At 40.9% G+C, this 20,858-nt stretch overlaps 2 protein-coding genes across 2 annotated transcripts; one reads left to right on the plus strand and one right to left on the minus strand.

Annotated features, from left to right (window-relative positions):
• The first annotated feature begins 776 nt into the window (after positions 1 to 776).
• On the plus strand, positions 777 to 14,492 carry c19h14orf180 (chromosome 19 C14orf180 homolog). The gene is made up of 10 exons (XM_063908399.1): positions 777 to 939; positions 1,013 to 1,247; positions 2,011 to 2,041; positions 5,188 to 5,274; positions 6,848 to 6,968; positions 8,977 to 9,007; positions 9,106 to 9,214; positions 11,244 to 11,407; positions 11,555 to 11,687; positions 12,691 to 14,492. The coding sequence occupies exons 2-10, from the start codon at positions 1,095 to 1,097 to the stop codon at positions 12,810 to 12,812; spliced, it is 951 nt and encodes a 316-aa protein (XP_063764469.1). The 5' UTR covers positions 777 to 939; positions 1,013 to 1,094; the 3' UTR covers positions 12,813 to 14,492.
• On the minus strand, positions 14,144 to 17,414 carry LOC134881225 (transmembrane protein 179). The gene is given in 5 exon segments (XM_063908400.1): positions 14,144 to 15,547; positions 15,633 to 15,711; positions 15,805 to 15,942; positions 16,390 to 16,722; positions 16,724 to 17,414. Coding segments are annotated over 5 exon segments (774 nt in total). The 5' UTR covers positions 16,774 to 17,414; the 3' UTR covers positions 14,144 to 15,373.
• Between the last annotated feature and the right edge of the window lie 3,444 nt (positions 17,415 to 20,858).

Consider the following 20,858-nt stretch of genomic DNA (forward strand, 5'->3'; position numbering starts at 1 on the left):
ACTTGTGTCCAAATAGAGCATGGGTGGGGAGGATTGCTGCTCCCAAAGTCGAGACTCATTCATGATCCTCTGGATCATCCGTGGATCAAGAGCTGAAGTCGTATCTCTTCTCTCGCCTCGCTCTCCCCAGGTACAGATTGGCCTTACATTAATGTTGATTAGCAGAGTGTGAAGGGAAGTGTGCACACATCCAGAGGAGGCACTCCTTCTGAATAAATATTTGTTTCCCTTGTTTGGATAGTGAGGAGTGCTCTCTCTTTCTTTCTCTCTCACACATTACACTGGCTGTTCCTAATGACCCTGTGTTTGCATACATTTGCTGTCTGGTTTGCTTCAGAGAATTTACAAAAGCTTGCTTTATTCTGAGGTGATGTGAAACGTGCTCGCACAGCATTTCTTCTGTTTTGCTTGTTGGTGCATAATTTCCATGCACTCCTCATTTATAAATCATAAGTAGGGCAGTAAGACTTAAAGGGATTCTCTCACACACTGTAGATAAACATAATGCACTGCTCTGTTAATGCAGGGAAAATAAATCAAAAACTAGTGTTAGTCTTATTATGTATACGTTTAAATATTCATCACAGAACATGTGCACACTACATTTGTTTTTATCAATACCTACAGCATGGCAATTTCCATTATCCAGGATTGGAGAGAGACCAAAAGTGAAACACATGCTGGCAGAGCTACTGTACATGAGCCGAGCAGGGATTGGTCCACAGCTCTGTCACTCAAAGAGCAAACGCTTCCCCACTTCCTCTGTCCTCCTTTCCTGGTGCAGCCTGAGAGGAGGGAGGGGAATGGATCTTTTCTGTGTGAGTCGTCGGAGCTCCTTCAGCCTGCTCCTTACCACCTGTCCTTGACTTACAGAGCTCCGACAAGACTGAGAGGAAACTGTGCTGCTCACTCCTCCCTCTGGTTTCTCTCTGTGTTTATGTGAGCAGCTACATTTTTAAAAAAATCTTTCACTCTGTGTGTGGCTATTTCTTTCTAACCTGTGGTGCTTCAGTGGAGTGGCGAAGAGAGGAGCGTCTGTCCTCGGCCGGTGGAGCTCTGATGGGAGGCGGTGCTGGCTCTGGCTGGGACTGGGGATGCTGACCGGGGGGAGGGAGGGCCTGTTTGAGCTGGGACAGCAGCTCCAGCAGCAGGGGGAGTATCAGGCTGCCCTCCACTGCTTCCTCAGCTGCCTGTTGGGACTGACCCATGTGCAGAGCTTCAACTCTCTGCCCAACTGCCTACACCAGGTGAGCAAGAAGACTGAAGACTACACAAACACCACCACATATACTCATAACACATTTCTTATTACTCTGTCCCTTTCTTTGTCTAACACCCACCAACTTGCGTGTTCATTACATGCATTCACAAAATCTGCTGTATCATGTCTTTACACAGCTGTATAGACACATTTGCACCTCTTCTCCCATAAAGCACCATCAATTATCACACACCATGACACACAGGAGACATTCAACCTTCATATCACAAACACCAATGTCAAATTTAACAGCACAGTCCATCATGTGTCTCTGTGTTGACACTGTGAGATCATTTACTATAGCTCATAGTGTGCATGCTGCTAAATGAGGTATAGGACGCTGCACTCGTATACATTACCAATGTTGTTTCATTACTCACATTGTTAAAAATACTACAGTACCCAGTTAATGTTCCCCTGTGTGTGGGCTATTTTTTTGCTATTTTTGGGTCACAGGCTTTATAGCACTTTGTATCCAGGCCAAAGATTTAGCAGATTACACACTGGGGTCCTTTGTAAGGCTGTCCTACAAAAGCAAGGTTACAATTTTAATTCTGTTTAGTAATGCCTGAAGGAATGTCCCTGATGTCAAAACAAAGCCTCTAAACCAGAACTTTGGAAAGTGTTTCTCAATGTTGATCGGGAAGAAGGATTACTTGTTATGACAGCACATGACACCATGCACGCACACAAGCAGGAATGATGTTGTAAATTAATAATTACCCATGTCCATTCTCTTTGCTCTACAGATCGCAGAACTCTTCATCACCGAAAAGAACTGTATCCTTTACTCAGAGAAAGCCTCACACCCCATCTTACACTTTTACTTTCACCATCCCCTCAGGAATGTAAGTGTTAGCAAGCAGGCTAACTATACAGCTAGCATTCCCTTTCTGTGAAGTGGACATGTAAAGGATTGCCTTTGGTGGAAGGCGTGGCGAATTCCCGCACAATGGAGGATGTAGCCCCTTTAAAGAAACCAGTATAAACTGAGGGGTATAAATGGATGCCTGTGTGTGAGGTCATAATAACACATTTGTCCCAGAATGCCTTGTGTTTTGTGTGCAGCTCAGGCTGTGTGTCTGTCTCTTAAGAGGATTTGTGCGCTCTTATCTCTGCACAACAGAGTGGAAGAGCACTAATTAACCTGTTTCCGGACTGACTAGCCTCTTCATCGCCACTCACTGCTTCTATAAACAATAGCAGAATAGGACATGGAGATAATATAGGGGGTGTTACGTGTCAGTATATATTACCTCCATGACTCTTCTCCCGGTTACTGAGACACTCCAACACTTAACTTGCCAGCTCAGGTTATCTGCCTCACCATGCATCTACCCCCTTACTGTCCATTTTCCAAAATAGGTCGATTTGCTGAGCTTTACTTCATCAATAGCCATAAGTAGGCCCCCTCTTAGCACATAATGGCACTTAAGAGAGTTATCTACCATGACAGGGTTAAATCTTTTGACATACAGTACTTTATTATGTTACTTCATCAATAGAAATGGTGGCATTTTATGAATGTCAGAGTTACTTTGTTACATGTATTTTACTTTTAGTGTAAGGTAAAGGAAATTGAATTGTATTGTGTTCTTCATTGTTTAGTAGGTCAGAAGCACAGAAGACCAAATCTAAATAATTCAAAAAGTATTTAAAGTAATGTAATCCGCTACAATATGATATTCACAATAACAGGATTCAGTAAGAACTACATCTTATTATATTATATTGATAATTCCATTGTGTGCAGTGACTGAAAGTTTGTAATCATTTTCAAGTTTTGCTTAGATTTATTTGCTGTAGCTTATATTGGCATCAAAGTAGCTGCAGCAGGGATGTTGTGTTTTTTAAATGGTCCTCTGGAGAAGGAGGTGAAGGGTCAGTGTGCTCAAACCGAGAGGATGTGGGAACTTTAGAGTTTCACACAAATTTCTACGACAACAGGATGTGCTATGTCTCCTTAAATTTTGTCTGTGGGGTCAAACTAATCTTCCCAATTACGAAACAAAGCTATATTTATATATTTGAGGCTTGATGTATCGTTATCAGAGCTGGCAGTATCTACAAGCGTCCTTTGTCTGAAGCCAAAAGCTCTTTTGGCTGCTGAGTGTTTACTGATACGCGTTTCTTGGAAAGCATGCCAACCTAGCAATTTGAATGTAATCACAAATAGAGGGGGTATCAGATTAAAATCTTTTAATCAATATAGTAGTATCACAGTCAGTCATACTTGATACTGTGATCTATAACTCTTCTGGCTAGAGGTGATAGTGTGCTTCATCTCAGTGCACCATTAGCAGAGCAATGCTGCACGTGTGATGAGATGTACCTTTAAAGGTGCCAATGCCAATGCAAGTTCTTGTCGAGTTTTGGAGTGCAGTCCAATTACCAGCTCAGGGGAGGTTGTGTGTGTGTGTGTGTGTGTGTGTGTGTGTGTGTGTGTGTGTGTGTGTGTGTGTGTGTGTGTGTGTGTGTGTGTGTGTGTGTGTGTGTGTGTGTGTGTGTGTGTGTGTGTGTGTGTGTGTGTGTGTGTGTGTGTGTGTGTGTGTGTGTGTGTGTTTGGGTGTACGTGCATTTAGTGGAGCACATATTCCCCGGAGAGGATTGTGTGAGGTCTCTGTTGTGGTCCATTCCGGCTAAAAATAGGAGGCAGAAGTAGTAGACTGACCTTTGATGATGGCTGTTCCCCTAATCCTCTCTCCCAGATGGTCCACTTCACACTCACATTATTCCCTGATGCCAGGTGATCGCAGGAACTGGGGCAGGTACAATGCATCACTTATTACCCTGTCTTATATATCAGGATTTGCTAAAAAAAAACTAAAACAAAAGTGTGGTTTGTATGCAATAAGAATATTATCGAGAGGAGTTTCACTTTATTATGCAAAGATGCTAGGGTTTTTACTGGTGGTAATATCACTTTTGCTCTAATGTACAGTACATTCTTTAGATACACATATACTAGCTTTTCAACATCAGTCAACTTTTCTGGTATCATGCTGTGGGACGAATAAAGGTATTCTGATTCTGATCAGCTGAAAAACAATCTTTCCTTTTGATAACGTTCCTTTTCTTTTAATGAGGAGCATATATAGGGTAGCTAACTGCATTTTGCCTCTGGTTTTCCTGGTGGATCTTGCGCTAGCCTGTTGTTTTTGTTCAGTCGTGTACAATACTGACATTATTCTCAAGGTGCCAAAATAAAGGAAACCAGCTGTGGTGCTTTTCAGCTCCAAGCTTAACTAGTGTATAAAAGTAGAAACATGATGTCCATCTTTCCAATCCCAGTATAAGAGTATAGTGATGTATAATTGGAAAATAGTGTGAAAAGTGAAACACCTAGAATGTAATTTATAGTGTTTTACCCACAGGAGATCTGGTGTTAAGTAGCACGTTTGGACAGGCAGGGCTTTGTTTATTTTAAGCTTTCTCCTTCTCATTGGTCTTTAAATTCACCTGACAAGCATCAGTGGTGTCATTTTACAGTGGGACAGACTCTCAGTACGCAGAATGCTTTGATAAAGTGAAGAGGCTCTATTTTTAGGACGCTTTTATAGAGAAGCTTTTCATGGAAACAAAAAGTGACATTCAGATCAATCAAGAGGATTCTGTAAAAAACACAAATTCAAAAGACACTGAAATAGGAATGTAATATGATATGATACAAAGGGATATAATCAGATTCAACTACAGCATGAGATGTAGCATTTGAAACTTGATATGCGTCCACTTCAAATCAATACAGAAACCACAAACAGTAGATAACAGCACAACACAAACACCAGTACTAACATTCATTAAAGAACCACTATCTGCTTTTGGTTTCTGTTGGTCTCGAGGGGTGAAAAACAGCATTGAGCTTGGCTGTTTCAAACTGCAATAACCAACTCAAATCTATTGACATCCATGACCTATAAGAACAGATGAGAAGGCCCTGCAGTTCATCCAGGCGGAGAAAATGTTCTACGAGGTGGCATTGATCGAGCTCACGGCTCTTCAGGGTAGCACAGGCAAGTACTTTTGACAGAAAGATATTGATGAATACTGTAAGTCAACATACAGTATTGAATGAAATATACTACCAAATAATGCAGCCTTGGTTAAATTATCTACTTTGGTATTGGTAATGCTTTGTGTTCTTTGTAGCCTCCTAGGAAGTTTTATTTGAAATACATGATTATAGGTAAAATAGTAATAGTTCTCATTTTGTATTAATGATTTGATTAAAATTCAATGGTAAGCTGTAGTGTAACCTAGATCCTTTTGGTCCTTTGATGCAAAGATGAACGTGTGGCAAGCATAGGCAACAAGCACGTATATAATTTAGTTTTGAAGCAGAAAGTATTGTGAATGAATTTTTACTTGTCTGGAGCAGTTATTTTAAGGAAATTATTCTTGGAAAAAAACAGTTTAAGTCTCTAATATCACTATTATAAGACCCAATCACAAACCTTCCTAACTTATATTATCTTATTTGAAAGTAACATTAAGTATTTTACTGTATTTGAGGCTGTTAGCAGATCAGCAGATGCACTGAAGCTGTTCAGTGGTTGACAGTCTGTTTTTAGTGGGCAGCTCTCCAAGCAAACTGACCCAAACATAATGTATAGCCTATTACACAATGTGCCTCTTCAGCAGCTCAAAAATATATTCTGTTAACTCATAAAGCCAATATGAAATGACATCCTCTTCCTGCCCAAGTCCATCTTTGTTTACAATATACATGGTGTAGCTTTAAGCGGACATTCACAGCGAGGCCGCTCATTCATCAGCTGCTGCTCCAGACGTCTGCCTCTTCCTCTGTCTGCTGCTGAGGCAGCAGCGCAGTGTAGCATGAGCACAGTGGAAGAGAAAGGGAAAGACATTGTAGAAGACAAATGGCCACACTTTGCACCATCTCATTAGTTGCTGTGTGTTGCTGGAGGATACTGAAAGCCTTGATTCAGCACTCACTTGAATTGAATTCTGTATGTCCAGAGGCAGAGCTGGCACTATGGCTGCATCTAACAATCGTTCTTCCTCTCACCGTTTTCTATTTCAAATTAACCCTTCGCTGTATCCCCCACCGACCGCTCACATAATTGTCATTTTTGTGGTTTTGTAAAGCAAACAAACCGTATCTGCTTCAATGATTAATTTGCACTTGCTTTTTGCGTGGATCACAAGCCCAACTCATTTCCACCTCCATTATTGTGAGTTTGTGCAGTGTGAGCACAGTACATGCAGTATGTTTGTAATGTGTCACAGTGTGCCTGCGTGTGTCTCAGTGTTCCAGTGGGCGTGGTGACTGTGTTGTTTGACTCCCGTATCTGCTCTCTCCTGCCCTTATCTCGCTTGTCTCCAGTCCTCAGTTGGCTCCACTCTGCTATTCAGGCTTAGAGTCCACAGCAGTGCCAGACAGGCTGATAGCCAGATACCCAGACTTTTTGGGCATTACTTTTTAAACTCTGTGCAGTGTGAGAAAACTAAAGAGATCACAGGACGGCGAGGAGAGAGGGATTGATAGTGTAAGGAGCAGAGGGAAAGACTAAGTGTTTTGCTGGCGGGCAGACTGTGACTCCATGCCCTGTGTTTGTGTAACAGGGCCTCAGGAGGAGGCTACACTGGGTTCTGCTGGATGGACAACCCCAGAGGAGCTATCGGAGCAGGCCTCCCAGGCACAGCACCTCGAGCGGCTGGCCCAGCTCTGCATCATGAGCAAACAGTAGGTAAAACTGTGTCCTGCTGCAGCTTCTGTGGCGTAATTAATGAGGCGTTACATGTTCTGTGAGTTTAAGGACTCAGGGGGCTCATCAGGAGAGAATATATAGTGAAATAAATTCACTTTTATGACTGTTTTACTACCAGTTTTATACTGTTAAAACACAGCTTCTATATATATTTGTTTTATATAAATGTGTGTGAGTTGAATTTGAACATTCATCACTTTATATTGCTGATTCAGTAGTAACAAATATTTGCATTTTTTTTATTACAGAAGAATCAGCAGCAATAAAAAACGAATTTGTTTATAAAGTGTAACCCTGAGCAAAGCTACAGCATGGACTGAAATAATCTTGAGATAAATAATTTACGGTAGGATAGTAAGATGAATATTTGGGTCACTAGGGTAAATTTGCTTGACAGTTTAACGAAGCCTATTTAAAGAATGTATCACTTATGTTTGATCACAGGTATTTGTCATGTTTGGCACGAACAACTTGGATTTCCATGTACACGCATTCACCTTTCTGGTATGGAAATTTCTCAAGCTAGATAAACTCCATCTCAAGGTCTTTTTAGCTAGAGTTGAATTTCCCTGTAGATGGAGAAAAGAGACACCGCACTCTACCTGAGTGTTACTGAATAAATACCTTAACTGGATCTGGTGTCTCCTGTTGCAGGGGTACTTTGTTAGGCCATAGCTTGCACCCATTTTCTGTGCGTCTGTTGTCATTGTTGGAATTAGGCCATTTAACCTGACTGCCAGAGAGGGTGACAGAGGGTGGAAGGTTTGCTCAACGGAGGGCCGGTCACGGTGCTTTATTAATCAAAGGAGCATACAGTAATTAAACTTACATGAGATTGTACTGATTGTTCATGACTGTTCCCAAAGGCTTTGGTTTCTGGCAAAAGAAGAACAAGCTGTTAGATTTGACTCTTTGATCTTTTCTTGCAGACTTGCCCTGTGGGGAAAATAAAGTTGTACAAAATGAGTAACATAAATAAAATCAAACCAGCTTTGGTTTTTCGAAGAGGGGAACAAGTCGTAATGTTTTTACTACCATCATCATAAACCTCAGTCCCAATCTTTTTTTTTGTGTAGACAGGAAGTTGTAATCCTCCCTGAATCTTTCAGTGATGTCTTAGGAAGTCCTTTTGGCTAGCTCTGTCTTCACTGATCAGATGTCCCCAGAAAAGGACGTTCCGAAGCAGTGCAAACTGACACTTGGCCATTACTAATTGAAGGAAGTGTGGGTTTGGAGCAGCGAAGCTGACATCTGTCACACTAAACAGAGCTTGCTCTACATCTATAGGGTGTGACGTGAAGGTGTGAAGGTGATGAATGTCCTTGGCTGACTTTCCATGGCAGATATGAGTGGAACAGCTGGCAGATTCTCAATGTACCACATCATGTTCATCAAGCTTAGCACCAAGCAAAAGAGTAGTGAAAGGGCACAAGTCAGTAAACAAACCTGTAAGCACCATGCCTTCTGAAAGTTACCCTGGAGAAAAGAAAGGGGCCGTCAGTACTGGCAGAAATAGAAGGTTTCCACTTCCTCCCTAAGGCACCTGGGTACCTGCGGCCCTGCGCTGTGTGTCTAATCACAGCTCACGGATGTTTAGAAATGTCATGCTGCTGAAACTGATCTGCTCACCTGGCAAAATTGCACGGGTCACTAGACTTGATTAAGGTCAAGCACTGTTGTTGTTGCTGTTGTTGTTGTCTTTGAATATATTTGTGAATCAGAATCAGAAATACGTTATTCATCCCAAACTGGGACATTTTTTCATTGCAGCAGCAAAATACCACATGTAATAAAACACAGGGAGCCTAGCACGGCGCCAATTTGTGTTTGAATGGAAGAAGAATGTGCAGAGGTCATCTGACACTTCAGTGCATTTTTTAAGACATGTCTTTTGTTTTCAGTAGGTATCAAATATTGAACACCAGTGCCAGCAAAAGAAAGTAGAGGTAGTCTATTTGTTTAACGGTTTCCTTTTCCTTTCAGACCTCATCTCGCTTTAGAATACAGCGGTAAGGTATGTCCATCATTCTCTCTGATTCCTTTCTAGATTCAATATTTTATAGCACTCTGTGTGAAATTCAAATCCCTGCTGTCCGTTTATTAATGTTTCAGGCTGCAAAGATCCACCAGAGGGCTTTTGGTAATGACCACCCCATTACAGCCAGGAGCCTCGAGCTAATGGCCACCGTCTATGCAGAAATCGGCAAGACTGAATATTCAGGTAAACACTTGCATGGGATGAATGACACGAGTGGTACAGTTAATCTTGACCTATGATCATGCAACGATGTTAACAGGGGAAAAGCAAACATGCTTGTTTGTTTTTCACAAACAGTCTAGGACATCTCTCTCTGCAGTACATATTTAACATTCAGTCTGAGGGTGGAGATCCCTGCGTCAAAAAACAAAAGTCATGTTGATCTCAAGAACAAGTTATCTCTTCTCTGCTGTAAAGAGGACACAGACAGGGGGATGTGGTTGGATGCAATTCAGTTACCCTTTTAACCATTTTTCAACCCACGAAAATTAATAAATTAATAAACACTTGCAGTCATGTCGGACATAAAAGTGCTTTTATGCAGGGCATAAAAGAACGTAGCTTTGTGGCAGTTTGAGGGCACAGTTTGTTGTACAGTTTGAATACTTGGCTGGCTTTAAGCAAGAGCAACACTCTCTGAACTCTGCATTTTTGGGAAGAATGCTGCGGTGTAAAAAAGCAATATGCACAAACCAGCCTTGCTGTCGAGTCAGCTTTCAGAGGCAGTGGTGCTGAACAGGAGGAAGGGAGTGTACAGCATATCAAGACAAAGATTTATAACACTCCTTGTTCACCTCAGATCTTCGTAAATGTATTTGGTGAGATGGTGAGAGTGCAAGGTCAAGAGTGCAAGAGCGCGGATGTAGTTGTTGTTGCAGATCAGCACACACAGAAGTCTCTGTGCACTTTACGCAACCTTTTACTTTGTATTGTACACAGAGAAATCCTCTTTGACCCGCCCACTGTAAGAGGATTGAACAGGGACATGTTTAAGTGGTTGCAGCATTTGTCCCTTAGACACTGTTCAGTGTAAAGTGGGTCAGTCAACCTCCATCAGCTGAAAAACTATTTATATAAATTAAATTAGTAAGTCAGCTGTAGTGTGTTGTGTAGCACTTTGTGGTAACGCTTTGAAACTTTGATGAGTGATTAGCCAAACTGCTCACTACTTAGGAGATTGAAAATTGTTAAGGTGGGGTGAGGCAGTCAAGCCTCTTTTTTGTTTCGCTTTATTCAAATCAAGGCCCTCTCACACACACAATTATATTATTAAAAATAAAAACAGGGCACAGCGGTAAATCTTAACGGAAGGCTGAAATAAAATATATAAGGCCTTCTAAACATTCAGAAACCAAAATGATACAAAATGCAGAGCCCTATTATTCTTGACCCCCTCGTTCAACTTAATCATTTGCAAACAGTCTCTTATGGAGGATGTTCAGCTGCCCTAAATATGACCCACTTTACATTACAAAAGTGGGAAATTTGGATATGTTATAATTGCTATACATTTTCTGAAGCATATATTTACATGTGTTTTTTTATTATTATTATTATTATCATTTTATTTTTTTGTTAGTATAAATTATTCATGTTTCATCTAAAGAATATTAAGAGTTAGTACTTTTTACTTTTGTTGACATCATTCTGCATCTCAAAGCGTCTTAACAATGTTTTTAGCTATGTCTGTAAATAGTGTTATTGTTCTGCCGTATACAGTATAACAAAGTATACTCTTGTTTTATTTATTTATACAAACAATATACACTTACTTTAAATGCCTATCTGTCTGTCTCTGACAATGAATTCTCCATGAATCTTAATAGATGATTAACAGTTGATTAAGTTATGAAAGTGATTCATCAGCTAAAGTTGACAGACGGTGTGGGGGGGGTTTATGGGAAACAAACTAGGATCATTCAGACAGAGGCTCAATTTGACCTTCTTTTACCTTTTGGGAAGTACAGTATGTCGCTTTTAGAAACTATGATTAGATCAAGGCCTTTGCCTCATGTTTTTAGCTAGAAAGTACTTAGCCACTCCACCTGGCGCTGACAGAGATACCTGCCATCTTTTCTAAGACACATTTGCATGTTTACCTTTGTATGTTTTACCCCGCCTCATTGTCTGGCTTAAGAACAGGCTGCAGACTCCTGTGTGAACTAAACTAGCTCACTACTCATGTGCTGTGTGGTCATGGCTCTCTTACTAGACTCCCTGGGTCAGTGTGTGTCTGCACTGTCCAAACGCTTTGCTGCTGCAGAGTCCATCAGAGACACCGTCAACTGTACTCCTCATTCCCACCGGGAGAAACACTCAGAGGTCCGCCAGAGAAAGGACACCCACCACCAACAGGAGGATGCACCGACACTTAAGGTAAGCGGCGATGCTTCAGCAGTCTAACTCTGGGTGTGAGCAGATGGTTTGTAAAAGGTGTGTTCCTTCCAGCTGTTTGAAGCCCATCTTTGAAATGTATCCAGAGTTTGCAACGGGTATACTCATCCTCAGATGTTTCTGATGCAGGTCACCAATGGCAAAGTGCCCACCTCCATTCTAAAGAGGCCATGTCCCAACTACGGGTCAGACACTGAACCAAACCACAGACGAAAAGGCGAGCGGAGGGTTCGATTCAGGGAGCCGGAGACCACAGTACATGGTGAGTGAACACACAAGTAAACAGTCTAACGTCCAGCCTGCTCAGAACAGATGCTGCCCTCTGCAGCTTTTACACCTCAACCAAACTATTCCAGTGACTCCTTTCATCTTTATATCCTTCTACCTGTAGTTGTCAGCTTGAAAATCCATTCATACAGTTACAATAAAAATGTGAATCTAATTGTTTAATTAAGAAAAAATTAAAATGTGTGCAATTCCAGTCGATCGAGGAGCCCATAATCAAAGTGTAACAGTAGTGTATGCCCTTCACCTACCAGGAAACAGAAAGGACAAAATGATTTCCAACATGCTGACATTGCATCGTAAACTATTGTCCTTTGGGGATTCTGTACTATATAAAAATAACATAATGCTGTAAGAGCCCCCAAACATTAGCAAGTGATTTACTCTAGGTAATTAATTATGCATGCAAATGAGGCACCATGGAGTCTGCTCAAGAGAGATAGTAGAGTCTGTGAGGGCACAGCAGCTGGTGTACATCACAGAGGCTGGCTCTTGTTGACTGACTGACCTCTTTTCTGTCGGCTTCACAGAAATACCTTACTGTTCCTCCATAGGTGGTAAGTTTGTCTGAAAATATAAAGATTAACTAGCTTAACGTGCATGAAAAAATGACAACACCACACTGTTTATGTAAAGAGAAAGTCAACTAAATGTGAATATATATGTGTGGGAAGAAAGGATTTAAGTTAATTGTTAGGCAAAGGGTGTAACTCCAATGTCACTTGTGATTAACGTTTCCCTCCATGCAAAATGGAGTTATAACTTTCACTGTTGACGCCCTAAACAATGGTTGAAACACAGAGAGCACCACTTTGTGTGACGAGGCCTCCACTACACCCTGGTCACATTATATCATCCATTAAAAACGTCCCTCTTGAGGTCTTGACTTTGTTAGTCCAACAGGCTAAAGAGGGATTTGTGCATGTGGCAATTCAAATGCTCATTTACAAATCAAAATTGTACTTTTCTTTTTTTTGTAGCCTACGAGACGACAGGCGTCCCGCCCCCACCTCGCCCTCTTCACTTGCCTCTTCCTGCTGATGTCATGCCTTGGTGTGGCCATGTACTGCACAGACCGGCGGCGCCCTCAGCGAGTGTGTGAGGAGCTGGAGGCCGCCCTTGCTGTCTACCTGCTGCACATGAAGCAGATTGTGTGGGGCTGCTGGATATGGCTGACTATGCAGTGACTGAAACCGACCACAGGTGGCAACATCGAGCCCCCTTTAATTTTTCAGACCCTCTTTTTTCCTATCTCTGAAAGAGCCCGGGCCTACAAACACCTCAGTCTTTTTTGCAAGGCTCTGAACACTGTCTGTGGGGTTGAACCACCCTCACAGTGACAAAGGGGAGAAATGTAACCCCAGAAATATGTAGCTTCCATGTCTGTATGTATTATGTGCTAAGGTGGTGAGCACGCCACTCCTTATTTAGCATATGGTTTTGCACATCTGAAATGTTGATGCTCACATATGCAGTCACTTTATCAACATAACCATTCCATCTCTCCGTCTGAGTCACAGTCTATTGTTTGTGAGTGAATGTTTCCATGGAATGCACATTTTTTGTTTGTTACAATACACCATATTTGTATATCACACATAACTGAATGTGTATATATGGATCAATATACTAAGGACTATCACATTATTCAGCCTTGTAATTGCACATATATGAATGTAGAGATTTTTGGAAACGGCTTTGACTGGCACTTTTCGCAAGGAGGATGAGGATGGACACACCAATGTTTGAATTTAATGGACAATGATCTGTGAGAATGAAAACACAGGGCTGCATCACTTCACAGCACCAGGTTGATTGTCTAACGGAGGAAAAACGCCTCCTTTACGGACTGTCTGCTGTCCTGTACGACTGACTGTCTTTAGCTCCACTGAGGAGAAAATCTGCAGCACAATGTTACGATTCTCTCTCCTTATGTATCATTGAAGAGAGTATACTCAAACTGAATGGATACTAATGCTTTTAGCAGTGTTCCTCTTTATAACCGCTTTAATCCAACCAATTATCCTTGATCCTAAATGTTATTTATTCTTCTATACTGTATATCTGCATCTACAATTATATCCAACTTTCAATAATCTTTAGTTTTTTAACGTTTTGTTACCTATTGCATTTCTATTTAAAACACTGGTATTCAGGATTTAACCATGATTTCAAATGCTCACCAAGCTTTGGAGAAATACATGGTTAGACACATGTTTTCAAAACTTATGAAATCAATATATTTAATTAGATTAATTTCTTTACTACTAATAAGAGGCCAAACACAGAGATATAGCAGAATCAGTTTCTGTATGTTATTGTATGAATCCCTCTTTCAAATTCAAGCCTCACAAATAGATAGGAATCAAAGGGCACAGTGACACATCCGACCTCAATATGAGCAATAACACACATCTCACAGTTTCCAGTAAAACACGTTGCTTTATATAACAGGTTTCAGGGTTTGGAAGAAAAGCATCGGATGTTGGAGGTTTCACATTTGAATGTCAAAGCAATATTAGGCTAATAACGCCTGTATAGAAGAAACAAACACTCCCAACTCCATACTGTCAGACTCAATTGTCAATAGCAATAAAACAACAGGCTATCCAGTAAACACATGTCCTGCATATGCACATTTAGTTTAGAAGCAGCATTTCATGGCTGTCTACATGTTTATGGTCACTTTGAAAGAAGTGCCTTTATGGAGGGTTTTCTTGGTTCCTACCGTTTTATGATTTCACTTGTTTTGAATAAAACTGTCATTGCCTATCAAGGACAAGCAGGTGATGTGCTTCCTTCCTGTTATATCTGCCAAAAAGTAAGTGTGTGATGTGTATGTAAGAGGGACAAAGATGCATGCGGGTATATTTGTGTCTACTCACAGTAATACAGTATATTGGTTTGTAGCAAAAGTGTGAAGAAGAGGCCTGAGTTACTATATGGCACAATATATTTTTATCTCACATAGATTGCTAAAAGCATTTTGGGACCGACTGCCTGATACCTAAATGTACTGAACTACAATTTGTCATTTTATGAAACACCTTTTGTGACTGCTGATTTAAGATTTGAATACATTGCAACAGCACATATCCTTTTACTTTGCTGCAGCATGCAAAGACTTCTTCATAGAGATTCATTGCACATCCTACCAGAAAATATCCTTCGGAATACATTAATTGGTGTATAAAACTAAAAATAACAACCCTTTACATCTAAAAACCACCACCCTATTAATTTGTCATGCATTTGGTCCATGCAGAACTTTCACAAAGACAACATGATCCACTAGCCAATTTGTCCATCCATTAAAAATGGGTCGCTAAATAGAAAAAACTGGAAGTACATTTCCATTAAATGGTTTTAATACTGTGGGAGCTGAATTATGGTTGTTTGTGTGGAAGAGGAATGCAAGCATTGGACGAATAAGCTCAATAAGGCTAAATTCCTCAAGGATTAACCACCACTGGGAGATTTTTGGAGGGAAAATCAATTACCTTTGGAGAACAAAGCTAAAACCTTCTGTTTTATTCAATCCATGATCAATGAGAGCAAAAGCCAGTTTGATTGTCTACAGAGGCAAACATTGGTGTTTCTCATGGCATGAAGACTGCGCAAATGAATATGAGCGAGTGTGTATGTTGGTGTGTCCTCTGGTTTCTAAATCAGGCCGCTCTTGAGGTCAGAGTTGCGGCGTGAGGAGCGACCAAGCAGCAGGTCCTTCTCGTGGATCAAGCTGTCCAGAAGGTCCTCTTGTCTGTAGTTGTGGTAGACCTTAAGGAAAGCCATCACTGCGATCCCAAGCCAAGTGAGCCAGGAAGCCCACAGGCCGAACTGGAGACAGAAATGGAAATTATCTTATATAACTATAATTCAGGATGTGTTCATCTTTCTTGAAGGATATTAACCATAGTCTTACCTGAGCTATAGCAAACTGGTCGTAGAAAGCAGAGTTGTCCAGGCTGAGTTCTAGATCAGTGTCCTGCAGGTCCTCACAGCTAAAATATGACACAACAGCTGGTGTTGAGGAGAGCCGCTGCATTGCAAAAGGAAATGTTCTGAAAAGTTGAGGTTGTGTACTGCTCTCTTACCTGCTGGGCATAGTCCCACCCTCTGTGACGGAGTCGCACCACATGTTGAAACCAACACTGACGATGGTGCTGGACAGGAAGACTATGAACACCACCAGGGAGCTGATCATCAGGTTGAGGAATGCATTAAAGATGGAGCTGCAGGCAGGTGGAACAGAGGATAAAACTGTGAAATCACTGCATTATGTTTAAACAAGTTCATCTCGGGGATATCGCATGGCATAATTTAGTTATTTGTGTTTTATAATGTCTTCCAGTCAAATGTGAATTTTATGACAAAGGTTGGAAATACTGTATGTAAGCCACAGTATGACTTGGATGTTTTAAAGGCAACAGTGTATAGCTCCCATCTTTTAAATGGAGGACCACAGTGACTAGTCCTTTTTATAGGCTCATTCTATGGCATTCATCATCCTAGCATAGCTAACTTTACACGCAGTGCCATAATAACGCATTTAAAAGGGCGTGGGAGATGGACAAATAAAAACACTTCTACATTGAGCCCTACGTGATGCAGCATGCCCTGAGCTTTTAATAGTGCTGTATTGAATTGTGATGACGGAGCACAAGTGGACGGTCACTCACTCATCGTGTCCTTTGCACAGAAAGAACAGCAGCCTCCATGCCTGCACTGCGGACAGTATGAGGGACGCTATCCCGACAAAAGTGATGAAGCTGCACGAAGACTCGGGTCCCCACTCCTCCACGATGAAGCGCTGCTTCGACACTGTGATGTTCTCGTTTTGCCACATTCCCCGCGTGAAGAGCAGGCATTTTCCTCCGAAATCCTCCGTGTTTTCAGACATAGGCACCACGGCGATGAAGCCGAATACGAAGGCTAAAAAATAAAGGATGCATTGGCCGAAAATTAAATTATCGAGGGCCATTTTTATATCTGTCTGCTGCTCTCTGCTTCCAAGAGAAACTGCGGCTGCGCAGTGGAGGCAGCGACGAGCGGAGGCACAGCATCCGATGCTCAGACAGCTGGGATATTTGCAAGAATATTCAACACTTATTTGATTATAAATTCAAGGCTTCGAAAGGTTTAATGTTAAAATTATAATAAAAAAAGTAATAGCACAGTATGTCGAAAAGAGTAATAGTATCGTTTTTGAATATATATTTTTAAAAAGTCATAGTTCAGTATGTCGATAAGGCATACTTTAGTTTGTAGAAAGTATCATGGAAAAAGTCATATTATAGTATGTCAAAAAGTAATCAAAAGTCGTAATTATGATTACCCATAATCAGGAAAAGTATGACATATAGTTTACCATAAATGTCATTAAATAAATCAAAGTATAGTATGTCATGTTGTACAAAAGTTTAAGTATAATGTGTCATAAAAAAAGGTCATGCTATATAATGCCATTTAAAAAATCATAGTGTATATGATGTTTTCAATGAGAAACATAGGGTGTTGTACCCAAAATCCAGCAAACTTATTTGCTATTTACTGTAGAAACTTTAGAATCTCTTCTATTTAAAAAAATTCTATACATTTGCAAAAATTAGCCAAAATGTTTCTTTATCTGGTACGCTAGATACTCTAGGTGTAACTCTTCAAATATGTTTATTTAAGGTGTCCAGTGCAATCATGCCCTTGTACACATATGCAACCCTACACAGACTAATACACACACATGCAGCCACACACAAACAAACACACACACACACACACACACACACACACACACACACACACACACACACACACACACACACACACACACACACACACACACACACACACACACACACACACACACACACACACACACACACACAGGCAGTGCACTCAGAAATTAGAGTAATGGTTTGTTTATACATGGTGACAGTCCTTAAGGAAGGGCAGGTAGCTGTCACAGCCATCTGATACGCTTCACTGAGCCCATCTGGTGAGCAGGCCAAGGTGTCTCTCAACCTCCCTCCACCACCCAGCCTCAACGCAGCTCACAGTGCCCTCCAGTGGGAAAGGCACCTGCATAGTCAGACCCCTCTGTCTGATGTTCTTCCTTCAATTATTTCCTTGACGTAGCCCACAGATGCTACAAAATGTTGGGATGAAAACACCTTCAGATACAAGGGAAACAGTAAAGGAACCAGCTTCTTTACAGGCTAACATTCATTCATTGTGAAAACAAATATGAATGATTTGTGTGCATAGACACACACAAAGACAAGTATTTATACGAGAGCTTTCTAGACATTAGATGGTTATTTGTATCCATCATACAAAGTGCTGCATTTTGCATGCTCTCCCTTGCACATGATTTATGTGCCATTTTGCTGCTCCACAGCATTCTTTTTTTCATGATGTTATCAGCTCTCAGATTAGCTTGAGTCATTGTGTGTGCTTTTGTGCATGTGTTCTCGGTCTGCTTTTAGACATCATTAGGTATTGTAACTTATGTTTCATGCTCCTTGGGCATTTTGTTCTGGCAGATCTTATTCTTATATGATAAATTGTCCATATTTCCTTATAATACATCAGGTTGCAGTTTAGACCTTTTTTTGTTGATGCTTTACTCGAATTGTCGGTGCTTGTAAAACAGCATTCTCTCCTTTTCTAATAGAAAATCAGAGCACAGGAAAATAAAATACAACAAAAAAGGAGTGATCCATAACTATGCTGCTATGCTAATGCTTTATCTGGCTAGACTTCAGACATCATCTGGTATCAGAGCTGCTGCCACACCTGCAAGGTCACAGAGAAAATTGGAACAACTCCATAAGGCATTCCTCCTTAACACAAACAGGAGATAACATGCACATCCACACACAAAACTCCGAACCACACTTTAAAATAATACAGCATGTGTGGGCTTGTGAACTGGGCACCCAGGGGAGACCCAGAGCACAAGTGTGTCAAGCTGAAATATGTGTTAAGTTATTCACCCCCAGAACAAGCTAACGTGGGAGGGAAGGAGGCAGGGAGGAGGATGCTAACCCAAATGCAGTCCCTTGGCTCTGTGCAAATATGGGGAGCGATGGGCAGCAGAAAGCACTGGGAAGTCATTCATTTTTCATGAGATGCAATGGCAGCAAAGCAAACATCCTTTTTTCTAGAGGAAAAAACAGTCAAGAATCTTAAGTGCAGAATTATTTTTCAAGGACACCACACTGCATTTTAGGTGAAGAGCATTTCCGTTTAAAATGGACCAACATACATCCTTGTGACCAGATAATACAAATACACAATATAAGCCAACATTCTTATTTTTTATTGGAGTTTTAATTAGCTAAATATTTAATAGATTGTGTGTGTTATCAATAATTCCTGAGAAATCCATTAATGAGTGTTCCTGAAACGAGTTGTCACAGTGGAGGAAAAAGGGTGTGGCAGGACAATATCAGCGGGTGGGGTAGGTTGCCGATAGAAGCAGAAGCAACAGCCGTCAGATTAATCTGACCCGCTGATTGATGAGGAAGGGGAGACAGATCACTTCAAGGTGAAAAAGTCTATGTGGTGCTCACCAATCTTGTCTGTATCTGTCAGTTCATTTGGTGCAAGTTTACTGTTACATTACGAAATGACTCTGATCTGCATCAATAAAAAAAATGTTAAAAGACTTAGCGAATATATTCCATTCCGTTTATGTGTAAATTAGATTGGTTTTATATCTTCATGCTCTCTTCACTCTCTTCCCTTTCCGTAATAGCGTTCTCCCACTTCTTATGGCACCTTGTGAACACTTCCCCAAACTGCTCCATCCTGCGGGCTCCTTTTTTTCTGTCTGTAATACAAAGCAAAAAACAGACACAATTACAGCCTCATATCCTGGGCAGTGATGTGGATGGCCTGATGAAATATCCTGTACCCATTAATCTTTCCCCAGGGGGGCGCAGAAGAATGGGTGCACTGATTAAATGCTCCTAATAGAGGCCATTCGTCTCCCCTCGGATTTTGAATGTTTCAACATGCAACATCATCCAACACGACTACTCCCCGCCTCCGTCTGGGAAAATATTGGTATTTTCATAAAGACAGCAAAGTCGATAATAGGTAAATAAGCAGGCATGATCTCTTTTTGAGCTTCTTGGATTTGATCGATGACTTTGTTTTGACCAGGGTGAATATTTCGTTTAAAAGTCTGCCAAAACAATCATCATAAACAGTCATGAGGTCATACGAGACGAGATCAAAGTTTATAGCTAACACTAATTACTATTTTTAATATCCTGATTTTCTTATCTTTAGCCACCCTGCTATTAAAAGGATGATCGTTTGATCAGCCAGTAAGGGTTCGTCCTAAACTAATTTTCACACATTAGTCATTAATATCTCTTTATGTGCAAATTAAGAAAATCCTACACAGTATCATTTCTGGCCTGGATAAATAATTAGATAACACTAACAGCACTTCTTTCAACACAACCCCCTGGAAACACACTCACACTGAGAGTTAATGGATGTAATGCATTCACTAGAAACATGCTCTGTACAACCGAAATAGATTAGCCGTGATAGACACACACTGTTTGTACAGTGTATACCACTCAGGCCCAAGGTATAATCATCATAAAACAAAAATAACTAGGTGACTGAATCCCAATCAAACAATTATCCAATCAACTCTCAGTAAAAGCAATTACATGGTCGTATCTGCGCAATGATGTTAAAGTGCTTGTTTGAGTTGATGCACAACATTATAATTATGCAATATAAAGAGGTGACGACATCAGCGTCAGATAGTATTATTTTTGACAAAAAATAAATACATTCAATGTTTCTTTTAACTCTGCACTTCAAGAAACAACACCATTGATTCATATCCCCTCAAATACAGCCTTCATATTCAACTAAATGACATCATTGTATGCTGGGATCTTAAAAGCAGTGGTGTTAATGCTTGAGGACAGGAGAAAGAAGGATGAAGGGTACTAAAGAGGGCACCTGCTGGGTTGTGATGGAGCGAAATCCCCAGGCACCAGAAATGAGATCATCCAAATCAGAGACGCTGTCAGACTCTTTAACTGGAACAACAGTGACCCCTATTGGCTTAAATCTCCCCAAAATAAACACACCACAGCCTCCATGTACAGCACAGTAC

This window comes from Eleginops maclovinus, chromosome 19 (genome assembly GCF_036324505.1).
Source record: "Eleginops maclovinus isolate JMC-PN-2008 ecotype Puerto Natales chromosome 19, JC_Emac_rtc_rv5, whole genome shotgun sequence".
NCBI lineage: Eukaryota > Metazoa > Chordata > Actinopteri > Perciformes > Eleginopidae > Eleginops > Eleginops maclovinus.

Excerpts from the sequence above, each read along its gene's own strand:
- c19h14orf180 (XM_063908399.1), top strand. The coding sequence starts at position 1,095 with ATGCTGACCGGGGGGAGGGAGGGCCTGTTTGAGCTGGGACAGCAGCTC. Across the intron at positions 9,215-11,243 it reads CGGCAAGACTGAATATTCAG|ACTCCCTGGGTCAGTGTGTG; the intron begins GTAAACACTTGC and ends CTCTCTTACTAG. Across the intron at positions 11,688-12,690 it reads GCCGGAGACCACAGTACATG|CCTACGAGACGACAGGCGTC; the intron begins GTGAGTGAACAC and ends TTTTTTTTGTAG.